The sequence below is a fragment of the Pelmatolapia mariae genome, linkage group LG16_19, assembly GCF_036321145.2.
Source record: "Pelmatolapia mariae isolate MD_Pm_ZW linkage group LG16_19, Pm_UMD_F_2, whole genome shotgun sequence".
In the NCBI taxonomy this organism is placed as follows: Eukaryota; Metazoa; Chordata; class Actinopteri; order Cichliformes; family Cichlidae; genus Pelmatolapia; species Pelmatolapia mariae.
Genome location: NC_086241.1, coordinates 40,481,539 through 40,499,123, shown reverse-complemented (window position 1 = coordinate 40,499,123; position 17,585 = coordinate 40,481,539). Strand labels below are relative to the sequence as shown.

Genomic DNA, 17,585 nt, shown 5'->3' with positions numbered 1-17,585 from the left:
ACTTATTACGTATTGGATGCATCTGTCTGTGAATGAGTGTGTGGGCAGATAAAGGCTTCGAGTGTATAGAATAACATGCACTGAAGCCTTGATTGTGACTTGTAGTGTAATACAATAAAATAAAACATGTCCTTTGAGGCATTGTGGTAAAACGGTTAAGTTTTAGATCATTTAATACAAAAGGACGGATGATTCCGTGACACCACTGGGCTATCAGTGCAGCATCTATCAGAACAGTCTGTTGCTAGCACTGCAGATGAACTACAGCAGAGTCAGCTCTTTGGCAGCAGCCTCCTCCCCCTCCACACTTATCATGGACCCATCTCACATTGTTCTGTCGCTACATTGAGCATCAGCGGTAGGATTTATACGCGACCTGACGAAATTCCGCGAGTTCCCTTTTTGGCGTGGACAGCGCAGTGTGCTTCGCTCCAGAGGAGAGGATAAAACTCCCGCTTTTCAGAGAAGCGCAAGACAAAGACATGTATCACTGGCTGCTCTACGTGTTTCTGGGTGTCTGGTAAGTGTGTATTGATGCAAATGAGCAGCAATGTCTCGATCGGGGCAGTTAACACCGACAAACGAATTGAGATAATGGCTGCAGATGTCGCCGCCTCTGCGCTCTGTCCTCGACATAATCCGCTGCGTTTTTCTTGTGGTGGTTTTATAGCAGGATGCTATTTGAGCTGTGGTGTTGTAGGAGACCACAGCTCAAATAATCCTTTTTTGTCACCAAAACAGTTTGGCTTTCATTTCAGCGTTTTTCTCCGTCGCGTCTAATAGATTTTTATTTGACCTCCATACAGGTTTATTACTGAGAAGGTAATAAACCACAAGGCTTTATCTGTCTTGTTACATCAGTAGAATATCTTGGGGCTCTTCGTGAACACATAGCTGAGGATTTAGTTCTTGGACAGACGCAAAAGTCTTCTTATAATCAGGACTTCTGTCACCAAGGTGTGAATTATGTCGTGACTCTCTGAATCAACTTCAGCTTTATTAACACAACCCTGGCACCAGTTCTCTGAAACAGTCACTTTAAGGACTTTGTAAGGTAAAAACCTAACAAATATTGGAGAGAGACTCATCAGTTGATGTACAGCAGACCCAGGTTCAAGGAGCCGCATTCATCTACTGTGACTAGTTGGGGTTTGACAGGAAAGAGAAAAGAAGAAACGAGAGCATAGAGAGACAGAAGATTAAAATTAATGCAGACACCAAAAGAGGGGAGTGGAGAACTGAATAACTGCTCAATGCATCATTGGAAGTCCTCCAGCATCCTAAAGCCTTTAGCTACAAAAATGAGGCTTGGTCCATAAGTATAGTTAAAAGTATTATTAAAAGGAAGGTTTTAAGCCTTCTCTTAAAAGTAGAGAGGGTGTGTGCGTGTCCGGTAAATCCTAGCTCGGAGCTTATTCCACAGGAGCCTGATAGCTGAAGGCTCTGCCTCACATTCTACTTTTGGAAACTCACCAAACCAAAAATAAGCCTGAAGTCTAAGAACAAAATGCTTTACTAAGGGGCATGCAATACTAACAGGTCTTTAAGACGTGATATGGCCTGATTATTCAGGACTTTGTATGTCAGAAGAATCATTTTACAAACAATTCTGGATTTAACACAGAGTATTAAAAAAAGAGTATTATCTATCCCATTCTCAGTCATTTTGGATCAGCTGAAGTCTTTTCAGGGAACTTTTTTTTAACCTGTCCTGTCCAGCAGTTGTAGCAAGCAGATTAATGGTCTAAATGCTTTGTTGTGCCAAACATATTTGCTTTCCCAACAGGACCAACGTAGACTCTCTGTAGACTCCTCTTGGTAATGTTTTGGTTGTGTTATTATCCATATTATTGTCTGTGTGGATATTATGCTGGAGCGGACAGTGGGTCTAGAACAGATTGGCAAAAGATAAGAGAAAAAAGTGGAGAGAGGAAAGAGAGAAAAGAGAGAAAAGAGAGAAAAGAATGGTGATGGGGGAAAATCCAGGATGAAGCAAACAGACAATCTGGATCTGTAACAAAGCACTCTCAAGCAATACACAACACCTGAAAGACAAAACAGGAAGGTACACAAGCAAATATATAATTTCACTGTGTGTGTGTTGGTGTGTGGGTGCATGTGTGTTTGTAAGTGATGAAGAGAGTGGATGTGAGCGTGTGTTATAAAGCCTATTTGAAAGAAAAAGGTCAGAAATTGCAACAATGGGAACTTTCAGGGAACTTTTATAAAAGCCTGCTAATAAAAGTCTTTTAAAAGGAGCAGTCTGTAAGGAATCATAGTCGGAATTCTGTGAATTCCAGCCTAGAATTAACAAATGCATGGTCATGTTTCCCAGCAGCCTGAATGAGATAGTTCCAACTTTAGCAATATTTTAGCAGAGATGACAGACGTCCTGGATATTTGTTTATTCTGGATATTTGTGGCTGTTGCTCAGGTATTAGAACAGGTCACCTACTAATCGGAAGGTTGGTGGATCAATCCCTGTCTGCTCCAGTCTGCATGCCAAATATCCTTGGACAAGATACAAACCCCAAGTTGCTCTTTGATGCATCCATTGGAGTGTGAATCACTGAAGACTCTAGTGGACCCAGGCTCACCCAAACTGGGAGCACTGAAGATTGAAAAGCAACAGAGAAAATAACGAAACAAACAAAAAAATAGGTGTAACAGTTCTGTGGAAGCTCAGGAATTGTGCTTTACTCTAAAATTCTAATAGTGTTTCTATACCGTTACTCTAACCTGTGAGAAATTTTGCTCAATAAACAACTGTGTTGCACCCCTGTCTTTTTATCTGCTTAATATTGCTAAAAGAGAAGCATTCTGTCTCTGAGTGATACTGAAAAGCTAGTTCATGCAGTTATTATTTCTAGGCTACTTTAAAAGCCTTCAGTTAATCCACAACACTGCAGAAAGAGTACTTCCACGGACTAGAAAGAGAGACCACTGAATGATCTGGGTGCAGCTTTCATGTGGTGTGGCCACTGGAGTGAAGTGTGGGTAACTGGCAGTTCCAGGAGGTAACAGTGGAGGATCCCGACCACTGAATACCCAGTTTTTTTTCTCTACTGTGTTATATTGAGCCTCCCACTCCAACAGCTTACAATTAATGTGTACCATGAAGTAGTCAACCCCCAAGATCCACCTGCTCCAGGGTCTCCAGGATTGCAGCCAACCCCTGCACATTCTCTGCCCAGGTGTTGCTTTGGGGCAACTGTGTGTAAAGCAAATTGAACTGCAATGAATTGATAACATCATCCAGCATCCTGCCCATAAGGCACTGGAAAGCCAAACATCCTGAAAGGAAGAGTGTAAAGTTGTTGTAAAGCATATGGAGTGGATAACATCATGTTTCCTTGGTCTCTGGCAGAAGCTCTTGGTTATATCCAGTGTTGTGAAAAAGCATGCAGTACTAAACTAGTCCAGCAGCTTGTTGACCTAGGCCCTGCCATAAACATCAAACTGTGAAACCTTATTGACCATGCACTAATCTAGATAAAACCATGTTGGCCCATCTTTCTTCATGACTAAAACTATGGGGCTACACCATACAACACTCTTCCTTTACTCCTATCTCCAGCGTAGCATTTCCTTCTGAACTTTTCTCTTGTGTTCAGGGTCCTATAGGTCCTACAATCTCTAGGGTTGTGAATACACCGTCACACTCAATATAGTGTCGTATTAGTGTGGTGTAGCGTGGCATGGCTGAAGAACACATCAGCAAACCACTGTTGCAAAGCTGCAACATGTTCTCTCTGGGCTGTTGTGAGATGGTCATGACAAAGGAGTGAGGTGGAAAAGTTTGAATCTGGTACCTCAGACCACAACTCATCTCTGTCTTTCATGAAGCTCACTGTTTCAGAGGCACTCACTCCCTCCAAGCTTTCAGAAGGTTAAGATGGTGTATTTGTGTTGCTCTACCCCTGTCAGAATATAATTGACATTTCCCACTTTCCATCTGACCACAAATGTCCTTTGTCACTTGGTGAGTAACTTTAAACTGAATGAAGGGAACAATACAAGTACCAGTTTAAACTGTCAGGGTCTAGATGCCCTGTTGTACAGACACTGCTGACAGTCCCAGGCCTGAAGCAAATTCTGCTGTGATAACCATCTGTGTGTAAAGCTTTGCTTTCAGGGCCAGGGCGTGTTAGATCCATTTTGAACACACAGCCATGCCAATGTGGTCAAATGGGGCCTCGGTTTATGATAAAGGGTGCAACTGCCCTTTTGGAACTGGCATCCCCTCAGATACCCAGCAAATAGAATTCTCATAATTTATTCTACAGTTTTATCATATTCAATGTAACCAAGTATCTGGTTAAAACGAGCCAAGTGGAAAATACATTCCTGATTGCTTTTTAGCATTAAAACTAGGGGTTTTCTTCAAGTGTCATTACTCACTCAAGAAAGCCTGTTCCTGATCGTTGCAAAATAGCGGTACATTTATGCTGCTGTGAGTCATCCATCTCCATCATCTTATATAGCATGACTGAAGGAGCCATGGAAGCAGAGGTGGTTGAGCTGTGGCCCCACACTGGGCCACAAGGTTTTCCTGCAACTGGGAAAGTTGTTTTCACTTGCAGTGCCTGCAGCTGCATCCAGTTAACGAGCAGCCAGGTCTGCCACCAGAACAGAAGTCCCACAAGGAACAAATTCAAATACCTTCTCCAAGAGAAAAATGAAAACTTTATGTGTGAAGAAGTTCATGAAGTCATTACAAGTTAACGTTAAAGGGATGGTTGGCTCAATAGAGCTCTGACTTTTTGTCAGCCTGGCTACAGTGCTGAAGGGAAACCTGGGGTTGTTCTTATTTTCTTCAATCAGCTTTGTGGAGGGCTTTCTTATAAAGCAACAAACTATTTCTCCAGGCTAAATGATGATCTTCTAAATTTGTGATACGGCATTTCCTCTCCAGCTTACGAGTTATCTGCTTTAGGCTACGTACTAAGTTCCTACACTTGGCCTTCCACTAAGTCTGCACAAACTCTCAACAACCTATTTTATTCTGAGTGCTCAGTATGCAATTAATTATTAAAGTGATCTAAAATTAATTACAGTCCCCATACCGTTTGCTAGGGATTTATTCATGCATTTATTACTTCCAGGTTGGACTACTGTAATTCACTATTATCAGGAAGTCCTAAAAACTCCCTGAAAAGCCTTCAGTTAATCCAAAATGCTGCAGCAAGAGTCCTGACAGGGACTAGAAAGAGAGAGCAGATTTCTCCTATACTCCTATAATATACTACATTAAATCCAGAATGAAATTTAAAATCCTGCTCCTCACATACAAGGTATTGAATAATCAGACCCCATCTTATCTTGAAGACCTGATAGTACAGCCCAATTGAGAATTTTGCTGCCAGACTGCAGACTTACTTGTGCTTCTTAGGGTTAAAAGTAGAATGGGAGGCAGAGCATTCAGCTTCCAGGGCCCTCTTCTGTGGAAACAGCTCCCAGTTTGGATTTCGAAGACAAACTACTAATCATTAACGTCTCGCTTTCTTCCAGAGTGTGTCTTTTATCCTGTCTTCCTCCCATCATCCCTAACCAGACATGGCAGATGGCTGCCCATCTCTGAGTTTGGTTGTGCTGCAGATTTCTTCTTGTTACGAGTTTTTTGTTCCTCAATTTTTCCAAGTGCTTGCTCAAAGGGGGCTGTTTGATTGTTGGGATTTCTCTTTGTTATTGTAGAGTCTTTAGCTTACAATATAAACCACTTTCAGTGACTGTTGCTGTGATTTGGTGCGATAAATTGAATTTAAGTTCTCTCTTCTTTCTGTCTCTTCTTCTTAATTTCTCTCCAAACGTTTAGCAAACCTTTGTATTTAAAGGGAGACCTGTTTCAGTCAGAACATTGTCTGAAAACTAATTGCTTATTTTCTGCTTACCCTAAACCTCACGGTAGCATGTCTGTCGCTAAGTAAACCTCCACACATGCATCATAGACACAGCATTTCTCTTGGTCAGTGTTATTTATACACAGCTTTTCTACTGTTCACTGCTTTGCAGCAGCACTCAGTCGGCCCAGTCCATTGTTGTCACCTTTCTACCGCCGACTCTGGTCTCTTCTCCCCACACACCACAAATAAAGAGGCATAATTGGTTAATGGCTTGCTGCTGTGTCAGTTAGCACCCTTCGGGGTGAGACTGGTTAAGGGTCTGGTCAGCTAAGCTGGAGTAGTAACCAGCTGGCCCCCAAAAACTGCCTCCCCTCCATTTTGGTCTTCAGACAGGCACAATGTGATGACTGCTGTCTCCTCAGTCTGAGGGTGCACCCGCCCTCCTCCCAAGTGGTACCCCAGATAGCGTACCTGACACCGTCATGAAGTGCTTTGATAAGCTGGTCTTGACACACATCAGCTCTGTGGTCCCAGACACTGTGGACCTTCTACAGTTCACCTACTGCTCTCTGTTCTTTCAGGACATAAGCGAACAGTCGAGCTTAGGCGACAGTGGCATGCCGTGGGTGGCAACCGTGGACAACAACAGACTGCCCACTCAGTCTCCAGCCACATACTGTTGCCTCTCTACTGCCAGCTCTACTCTTATTTCCCCTGACTACCTGACTGCCATACCAGAAAGTAGATTCTGTTTATGTGGGCATTGCATTATCAGTGGGAAAAACATTTTGTCACTCATCCAACTGACCTCTTGGCTGACTGCAGGTTGTCAAATGTTTCTCTCCACTGAAAACACAACATCCAGATAAGCAGAATAAACTTTCTGGGATTTCCTTAGTTGAATGATTGAGCATGTAATCAAGCCATTATTATATGTTAAAGTGATAGAGATATATGATATATAGATCATATTGTAATTCCGTCCACCTCTCAGTGGTTGTTGTGAATGACTGGTGTATATTTTCTGGTATTTTTACATAAACTGCATGCTCACACAAACATTTAACCCTTTATAACCTGAACCATGAAATAACTGCCAGAAATCTTTAATTTTCTGATAATGGAGTGGTAGATAAAATATATAAAAATATATATCAAATTTTAATCTGCACATATGCGTTTTAATTTAGCCATATTTTTGCAATTTAGTCATTAAAAATGTATCATGCAATTTATATTATTTTTTGAGGTTCAGAAAGTCACGCTGATGATGTGGAAGTCTGAAAAACTCACAAAAACATATCAAGTATCGATACACCTGGCTTTAAAGGGTTAAATTACATCATCTATCTATCTATCTATCTATCTATCTATCTATCTAGGTATATGTATATATGGACACACGTTCTCATTTAATGTTCTTTATTTATTTTCATGACTATTTACATTGTAGATTCTCACTGAAGGCATCCAAACTATGAATGAACACATATGGAGTTATGTAGTAAACAAGAAAGTGTGAAATAACTCAAAACATGTTTGATATTTTAGAGTCTTCAGCCCCCCTTTGCTTTTATTACTGCTGTGCTCACTCTTGGCATTCTCTCGATGAGCTTCATGAGGTCCTTCTGTTTCTTGACCCAAACAAATCTCTTCTGCTTGTTGATTTTCCTTAGTCGTGGTTTCTCAGCAGCTATTTGACCATAAAGGCCTGATTCACACAGTCTCCTCTGAACAGATGATGCAGAGATGTATCTGCTACTGGAGCTCTGTGTGGCATTTATCTGAGCTGCTGTTAACTTGTGATTTCTGAGGCTGGTGACTCGGGTGACTTTATCCTCAGCAGCAGAGGGGACTCTTGGTCCTCACGTGAGCCAGTTTTGTAGTTTTAGCAATTTTCCAGACTGACTGACCTTCAGTTCTTAAAGTAATGATGGACTGTTGTTTCTCTTTACTTAGCTGATTGGTTCTTACTATAATATGAATTCTAACAGTTGTCAAATAGAGCTGTCAGCTGTGCACCAACCTGCACAACACAACTGATGGTCCCAACCCATTTAAGAAGGCAAGAAATTCCACAAACAAACCCTGACAGACACACCTGTGAAGGGAAACCATCTCAGGTGACGACATCATGAAGCTCACTGAGAGAAGGCTGAGGGTCTGCAGCGCTGTCAACAAAGCAAAGGGCGGCTCCTTACAGGAATCTGAAATATGGACATTTTTATCCATTTTTCTTTGCTGCATAATTCCTTATATCTTGTATCATATATTTATTGTCTTCAGTGTGTACCTACAATGCAGAAAGTAGTAAAAATAAAGAACCAACCAATAAATGAGAAGGTGTGTTCAAATGTTTTGCTGGTAGTATATATATATATATATGTGTGTGTGTGTGTGTGTGTGTGTGTGTGTGTGTGTGTGTGTGTGTGTTTGATTTTTACAATGTTTTCTCTTCCACAGTTCAGCTATTGGACCCAGTAAACAGGACGAAGAGGACTATGAAGATGTACCCATAAATAAGACCTGGGTGTTATCACCAAAGGTCTATGAGAGCGATGTAACGCTGATCCTTAATAAACTGCTGCAAGGTTATGACAACAAACTACGGCCTGACATTGGAGGTATATCACTTCAATTTAGCTGACCTAAATTCACAATTATAGTTATCTTAAGGGAGTTTTCATTGTATGATAAAGATGATATTACAACATTAAGTCATGTAACACTGTGTGGCAGGCAGAGCTTGGACCCAAATGCACTTAGAAACAAAGGGAGTAACTAAAGAAGGCAACTTTATTTGCTCTAACACCATACTACAAACAAAAAGACTAACAGAAACAACCAAAAAACTAGAGAACTAGGAGGCTCGGAGGTTATGAGGGAAAATACAGAGTTCACAGGAGACATGGGAACACACAACAAACAGGATGACATGACAACGAGCCGAAGGAGACTGAGGACTTAAATACACACAGGATAATGAGAGGATTGGCAACAAGGTGGAAACAGAGCTGGGGTTGATACAGACCAACAGGACAGGGGGAAGAAAACAGGATCCAGTGTACACAGGACAAGAGACTGTCAAAATAAAACAGGAAGTACAATAAACAAAGACTAAGACACACAGGCAGGACAGTAAGAGCCGGGGGAAAAGACAGACATGACTGACTGAGAAGACAGAAAGGGAACACCAAACACGGAGACAGGAGATAAACAACATGAAGACAAGGCTGACTAAACACAGGACTGAGGGAGGAAGAACTCTAAGATTACTAAGAACCGAAGGCCATGAACCTCAGAATCACATAGAATATTCTAAATAAGCAGTAATGTCCAGAAACACTGGATCCAAGACCCAGAACCATGACAATTATAGAGTGATTAAGTCAGCACTGCATGGTTCCATAAGTGTTTAGATAGACTCTTATGAATTCAGATTTAATAATAAATATTTGCATACTGTACTGATGACAAAAAATGTATTTTTTTCTTTATTTTTTAATTAAAGGTTCAGTAAGAGTAACGAGTCACCTCATTACTGTTACTAAGTAAAGTCTGTGAAGAATGCTCGGCAATATAGTTCAGCAAATAATGTTGCTCTGCATATGAACTTCTGTCCTGTCGTGAGTATCAGCTCCCCTTTGGCTTCTGTCTTCCACTGTCAGGTTGTGCAGAGTTGATCTTCAGGGCAATTTTGAACTTTTGGAATAATAGTATTATTGTATTATTCTATACAATATAAAGCGCCTTGAGGCCACTGTTGTTGTGATTTGGTGCTATATAAATAAAATTGAATTGAACTGAATTGAAAATAGCAACAACAGAAGGTATTTTGGTCTGTGATTTAACAGATATGCATGGTCTATGCACCTGTCACTGATTCAGGTGTGCAGAGTTTTCCTAAATTAGTTCTGCGATATTATCAAAGAGACGGCGATCCCTCGGCTCATCTTTCATCTTATACAGACATGAGAGTTGCTGTTTAGAGTTAAATTAAGACACATCTTAGAAAAGGTCAAATAATTTTCCATCATTTCTGCAATTCTGACCACACTTTCAGTAAACATAACGTCACCCCCACCTCCAAATAAATGATGTGCAGTATATCTCTCTGTTGTGTTTCAGTGAGGCCCACAGTGATTGAAACAGCTGTGTATGTCAACAGCATTGGACCAGTGGACCCTATCAACATGGTAAGCCTGCCTCTCAACATATCTCTAGATTCTTTATCCAGGGTTATTGAATGTCTTTACAAACCTGAACAGTATCTGGACAACTTGTATTCATTCTACAGTTTGAATGCTCTTTCAAAGAAGTCCCCTAACAGTATTAGTTTTTCCATGGCTTTCAACTTCAACCCACTGAGGAAGAGTCCTCCTTGTTGAAAACTCTGTTTAAATAAAGTGAAATGTGGTCCAAAGTGCCAACAATTTATTAAGGGGAAATCTCAAAATGTAAGATTGTAATTGATTTAATTATTTAGCAGTTTTAACACTTATTTAATGAATGTTGATCATTTGATTTCACTCTCTATGGTCAACGTGTCACCAAAGTCATTCAAAGGCATTTGAACAAACTTTTGTCATTTTTATAACATCTCAGTGAAAAAAGAGAAGTGATAAGAGAACATCTGAGTGAAATATGCAACACATTATAGAGGTGGCAAAAGCAAATTCTTCTACTGTTTAAAAATTGTTCTGGTTTGTTTGCATTGATTTCCAAAATCTGTTGCAGGAATACACAATTGACATCTTCTTTGCCCAGACATGGTATGACAGCCGTCTGAAGTTCAATAGCTCGATGAAGCTGCTCATGCTCAACAGTAACATGGTAGGCAAAATATGGATTCCTGACACATTCTTCCGGAATTCCCGAAAATCAAATGCCCACTGGATCACTACTCCCAACCGCCTCCTTAGGTTGTGGAGCAATGGGAGAGTCATGTACACATTAAGGTAGGACAGCTTTGTAGCCAGTTTGCTAATGTCTTTGAAAGTATTTGTCATTTGTGCAGCTTTAGTGTGTACATCTGCTTTTTGTCATGTAGTTCTCTTTTAAGTGAATCCAATTTGTCAAAGTCTGATAGTTTTTTATGTATTTACGCTCTTAAATAAAGAGAAGACATACGGTGACTTTAATACTATTAGGCAGGGAAAAACAATTCCGACATATTATTTTTTTCTGACATAATTCTGTTTTTGTCAGGTTGACTATAAATGCGGAGTGTTACCTTAAGCTGCATAACTTTCCAATGGATGAGCACTCGTGTCCACTGGAGTTTTCAAGCTGTAGGTGGTCAAACATATTCCCCTCTCATTGTTGAGTCTGTCATCTCAACTGCAGTTTCTATAATTTATCAGAAAATCATACCGACTAAGCCTTTATTCGCCCTCTCCTTGCCCAATGCCCCATCTGCTTGAGGCTGGCTTGTGCCAATCTATCATCTACTTCACCAGGAGAAGAGAGGAAGCCACACAGTCCCATTTCTTGGACAGACTTAATGAATTATGCACTTTTTTCTGTGCTGTCATGTTATCCGTTTCATCCTTCATTTGCCACTTGCATTGTGCTTTGGCTGCTCATCTCTTATTGTTGTCTTAATCTTCTTCGTAGTTTCGCTTCTTCCATGCTAGAAGAAGGACAAACGCATTACAGACATTTGGTGTAAAAACAGCTTTTCATACTTTTTTTGTTTATCTTGTTGTGACAATGTTAATGAAGTCTGAGCATGTCAATGCAAGTAAAAGTTGATATTTGCTTTTATCTTAATCGGAGCCATTGTATTTCCTAAACATAGGCCTTTCTTAAGTTTTATTAACATTTAACCCATAACCTTAGAAGTATTAGAACGACATCCTTAAATTTGCATTTTGAATCATTTAGACCTTCAAACATGAAGAAGTCAGATGAATGTATAGTGGTCTAAATAAACAATGTTTTTGACAAAGAATTTTCTTTTTTTTTAATACACACCTCAGGTGGAGCACTCATTTGTACTTTCTTGTCAAAAACACAGTTATTTACAGTTATGTTTATGTTTGGGCTGTAGATGGTTATCCTAAAAACGAGATCATGTATCGGTGGCAGAGACGAGCAGTAGAGGTGGCGGACCAGCGGTACTGGAGACTCTACCAGTTTGCCTTTGTGGGGTTGAGGAACACCTCTGATGTCGCACACACGCAGTCAGGTTAGAGACTGTAACCAAGTTTATCATAGTATCAATGTTGACTTTAATCTTATGCTACAAGCTGTTGTTGTTTTATGAAAGCAGAGAGTCAACATTATCACATGAATTTGCTTTTGCCCTTCATTTATTAAACTTTCAGGGGAATATGTCATCATGACAATCTTTTTTGACCTGAGTCGGAGAATGGGTTACTTCACCATCCAGACCTACATCCCCTGCAGCATGATTGTGGTTTTATCCTGGGTCTCCTTCTGGATTAACAAGGACGCCGTCCCAGCACGAACATCTCTAGGTTTGATCATTTAATTCAGGCACAGATAAAATCAGGCTGTAAATGTTTCTGTAAATTACTGTAATATCCTTTAATCTTTGAAATATTTGAATATAATGAGCTGTAATCAGCTTCTGAATATTCTTACTATAAATTATACAGCACACGTTATAGTTTGTGATATCTGAAAGTTGAGGGTTAAGTATTCTCCCTGTGATGGTGTCACTGGTTTAAGGTATGCAGGACTAGAAAAGGAAAATTGCATACTCTCTGCCCAATAAATTAATATAACCTTATTTTTCACAATCAGTCAGTCTTACATTGAAAGTTGTTTACTGGGCGTTGCTTTTTCAGTGGAATAAATGTTTCATCACTGCTCATACCAGCGTTCCTCCCTGTCCAGCACATCCTCATCATTGACAGAGTGGCCACTGGCCTTCAGGTCAAAATAGACCTGGCCATACGAGGTCGTGCTCTGTGTCGTCTCATAGCCAGAGGTTGTTCGGTTTCCTGAGTGTAGAAGTTACAGCATACACTCTATTCTCTGGGTCTTTTTGATATGATGCCTTCTTCTGTGCTCGCTGTGTCTATGGGGATGGTGTTCACCCACCCAATGTATATTCCAGTGGACGATGAGAGTCAAAACTTAAAAACTGATCTATATGTGTAGAACAGGTGAAGATGGCAAAAGTACAGATATGCTGTACTTAAGTAATACTTAAGTAGAAGTACTAGTGTAAAAATATACTCCAGTAAAAGTTGTACTTTTTTGTATTTTTACTGGACTCTTTCACATCCTGCTGGTCTGAGCAGGGAGGCAAGGAGGCCGTTTATGTGGAAAGACTGATCAGTGGCTGTTCTGTGAATAGTACTCATGGCCATTGATCAATGGCCATGGCAATTTGCATATTAAGGATCATGAAACTGACCTCATGGCCCGTGTTAGTCACTGGTGCCAGTTTGCTAATTATTTATGGAGATTTACTTTTTTTAAGGCTGGGAAATCCTGCAGTCAGCCGAGACTGAAGAAGTCATTGAATGCATGATGGAACCACTGAAAATGCTGCTTCATGTTGAACAGAATCAGCTTTCTTCCAATAGCTCTCTGTCTTGTATGCTTCCACTCTTGCGATGCTAATTCTTTAGAAACTTTGGAAGCATTGTGGTAAACTCAGTTAATATTATTTCACTTCCCCTGTCTCTTACCAGCAACATATGTACCATGTGCTCGTGAGGAGGAGCATTCACAGTGATATAGTAAAAGGACACAATAGTGACTGAACACTCAGCTATTACATATAAATTAGGTGAATAACGTATGTTTTTATTTTTCCTTTTCTTTATCCTGTCATAATTTAGATGACTAACGAAAAGTAATTTAATCAAATAAATGAATATTTGTTATATTTTACTTTTGACAAAGTTAGAAAACAATGTCCAAGCAAAGGCTGATAATATTACTTGTCTGTTCTGCAACGTAGAAGTTTCCTTTATGTCTTTAAGTCTTATGAGGTGCTGCTGCTTATACTACTGCAATTCTTCTGTTTAAGTCATACTAAAAAACAAGTCCAACATTTAAACCACCTTGTGTTTATGTGTTTATCAATATTTGTAGGACTGATATTCTACCACTAAATTTGTCTCAATCCATTAAGGCATCACTACAGTGCTTACCATGACGACTCTCAGTACCATCTCCAGGAAGTCCCTGCCAAAGGTTTCCTACATCACCGCCATGGACCTTTTCGTCTCTGTCTGCTTCATCTTCACCTTTGCTGCTCTTATGGAGTATGGCACTTTGCACTATTTCACCAGTAACAGACAGACAAAGAAGGCTAAAGCCAGCAACACACAGGTACCAGATTTTTATTTGATCCCTTCTTCATTAAAGAGCCACAGCATCAAGTACTAACACGGGAAAATGACTGTGTGTGTTCCCTCTACAGCAGAAAGCATCAAGCATGGTGAATATCCGACCCGGCCCGTCGCTGTTGCAGATGAATAACATTGTACCCTATCATGGGGAGGATGATTATGCTTATGAGTGTTTAGATGGAAAAGACTGTGCCAGCTTCTTCTGCTGCTTTGACGACTGCCGTTCAGGTGCCTGGCGTGAAAACAGGATGCACGTGCGAGTTTCCAAGATCGATTCTTATTCACGAATATTCTTTCCTACTGCTTTTGGCCTTTTCAATCTGGTTTATTGGATAGGTTATTTATATTTATAAAACTGGCACCTCAAAGGACAACCGGAGTGTATCATATACAAAATTTCCCAGAGACTGAGCTACTTGTATATAGTTAGAAATAGGGGGTAGTCATTTTAACGGCTTACTGTTACCAGCCGTCCGATTCCAGCAAGATGCAAAAGTTGAAATGGGAAAAGAACCCTGAATTTCATTGAAACTATAGTTGTGGACATTTGGAATTACATCAAATGTTTGCACAGGTTAAACTCAAGAGGACACGGAGGAGTTTTTGGCGTCACTTTTTAATATAGTTTGTTTATTCCTTGCCGCTGTGCTATTGACATTGTAAAGTAGGAAGAAGAAGGTGCATTGTAGCTGTAATATATAATGGCAAACTATTAGATTTTTTAACTCATTTAGAAAAGCCAGTAGCTCTTATTATATAACTAAAATGATTGTAAGCAGGTCAGCAGCCAATATTTGAAATATCAGCAGTGTGTTTGAGAAATCTATGGTCCTATTGGTCGTTACAAATGACCACAGAGCGTGTGGTTAAATAGCTGAAAAACTGGAGCATTATGATCGGTGAGGTCAACTGGACCAGCTTCTGTTCAGAATCTAGAAGGATAAATTTGTAGTATTGGCCAAACGTTGAGTTGTCGAGAAGTGGTCGTTTTTACAGAGGCCTGATTTTATATTATAACATCATAAAGATGATGCACTGCTGAAGGCACAATTCTGAATTTAAAGGAAGATACAAACTAGACTTGCATTTCCTTTTATACATTTTTGCTGCGTATAAAACACAGTGTGACTTTTGCCGCATGACAAACAGCAATGTCACTGAAACGTTTTCAGTAATATTGTCTTAGAGTTACAACATTTTCAACAAAGTTTTAATGGCAGCTTTCAACAATTTAAAAAAATACAATACACTAGATTTTTACTTACAGCTTGCTTTGTTTCATATTTTTCCTCAGAAATGACTGAGGCTCATAAATCTTGTAGCTATCTATTTTGCAGTGAGGTAGAAAGCACTATTCACCATATATCACTGTTTAAGTCACGCCAGTGGAAATTTGGACTCCTGTTCTCAAAATTATGATCTTAATATTTTGGACTGTTGTTCTGCAATACTCAAATCAAAATTAGGGCTATGGCTAAAATCATTCACTACTTGCTGGATATTGGACTGTACAGTAAATTTCTCATTTTGTAGTGCTGTCTGGGGTACGGAGAGAAGTTACCCTTGAAAGTTGTGATATGATCCACGAGCGTGAACTAAGATTTACAAATCAGCGATTTCTGTGGAACTCCACATACAGACACAAAGCAATGTGACCACACAGCTGGAGCTGAACGTAATAAACTGTGGAAAAATAATCAGTACTTATTCAGATTTGGATGAACACATTTGTAAAATAGTTTTACGTGCGTCATATTTGTGTCTGGATTGGTGTACCCATTAGTGAGTCCACAAAAGTTACACACAAATCACTGCACACATTTGTAAGTCTTAGTTTATGCTTGTGGATCATATTGTACGCATTCGTAACCATTTTAAGGCAGATTTCTCTTCATGATGCCATCAAAATATCCCACAATGCCTCGTGAAAATAGTGTATACCTGATGGCCAGTACCTGAGCATTTCCTACCATCGTGCTCAGCACCAACAGAAAAATGTCAGATGGAGAAGAGGAAAGAGAAGGCGGTGCCTTTAATTGAAGATTCACTGTTAAAGAACTATTTTTGGATTCAGTGTTGCTACTTAAAATAGCCACATCAAAAAAACAGGGACTCACATCCACAGAAATAACAGACTTGAAATCGCTCTGCAGTTTGTTCATTAAAATGTATTTTGGATAGCTACGGTGAAGAGTGACAGCAAAGGGAAGTCAGATCCAAACCCAGACCAGCCGCTCTAAGCCATGCGGAGTATGGTCACCTTACCGCAGCGCTGCAGTTTTAATTTGCGACAAATAATGTAAATCATGAAGCTCAAACTTTGTCTTTAAAAGGGCTCAGTACTACGCAATTGTGATGATGTTAGCCAGTGTTAAGATAAGTTCTAGTATTGGATTTTATATAAACAATGACTGTGTATACTAATACATTTAGGATTGGGTAATTTCCTACTCTTTAACAAATGTGCAAACACAAAGTGCTGAAATGAATGTACAGCATTATGAAAAAATACTGAGAATTACATGTAACTGTTGAAGGATACAGCTTTCATTCCTAAAAATACTCATTCTTAATAAATGTACTAGTTATGGTTTAAGGAGCTGCAAAGACTACGATGACCTGGATGACTGAGAACCTTCACAGATATACTGTGTCTGCGTAGAACTGGTAAAGCATTGTTTTAAAAAGGGATTAAAACAAAGGTCAGCATTCATTCAATTCAATTCAATTTTATTTATGAAGCGCCAAGTCACAACAACAGTCGCTTTATATTACTAGGCAGACCATTCTTATTCTTTAAAACATCAGACTTGGAGATAATATATTCATACTATCTCCAAGTCAAACTTCCCCATAAGAAGACTACAGATAATAGTTTAGTACATTTTCAGATACACCAAAGAAACATTAAATGACATTTAGTAGGATACTGTGTATAGATTGTATAAAAATCACACTTTAGTTTCTTTGCATAAATTCTGTGCATGTCTTGTTTTGCTGTGGGGGGGGGGGGGGGGGGGGGGGGCTGTAAATGTAATCAGGTCTCCATGCACAGTAGTCTTAACCTTGCCCATAGCATTTCCTTATAGCCATAACACAGTTGTTCTGACAGAGGTGACATGAAAATGATTTACTCGCTCGGAGGTGTCAATAGACGTGTCATTCTCAAACAAGAAAAAGAAGTGGTAATCTATGCAAACATTGACAGTGTAGTTATTGTTAAAGTGTGTTCATTTCTAGTTAACCGTCACTGATCGAACCAAATTATGTAAAATTTGAATTACTGCAATTATTAGTATTAACAAAACAGTAAATAATTAGATAACAGATCATTAGTAATGACGTTTGAGCTCTTAAACCAAAAATCAAGCAGAAGTCTCTGATCTTCTGTAGCAGTCAAATATGT

General features: G+C 39.6%; 1 protein-coding gene across 1 annotated transcript; it reads left to right on the top strand.

Moving 5' to 3' along the window:
• Positions 1-272: 272 nt before the first annotated feature.
• gabrg1 (gamma-aminobutyric acid type A receptor subunit gamma1) lies at positions 273-17,186 on the top strand. Its single transcript, XM_063497443.1, has 9 exons — positions 273-520; positions 8,307-8,467; positions 9,972-10,039; positions 10,581-10,801; positions 11,052-11,134; positions 11,896-12,033; positions 12,173-12,325; positions 13,960-14,159; positions 14,251-17,186. Exons 1-9 carry the CDS (start codon positions 483-485, stop codon positions 14,530-14,532), a joined length of 1,344 nt encoding a protein of 447 aa, XP_063353513.1. The 5' UTR covers positions 273-482; the 3' UTR covers positions 14,533-17,186.
• The last annotated feature ends 399 nt before the right edge of the window (positions 17,187-17,585 follow it).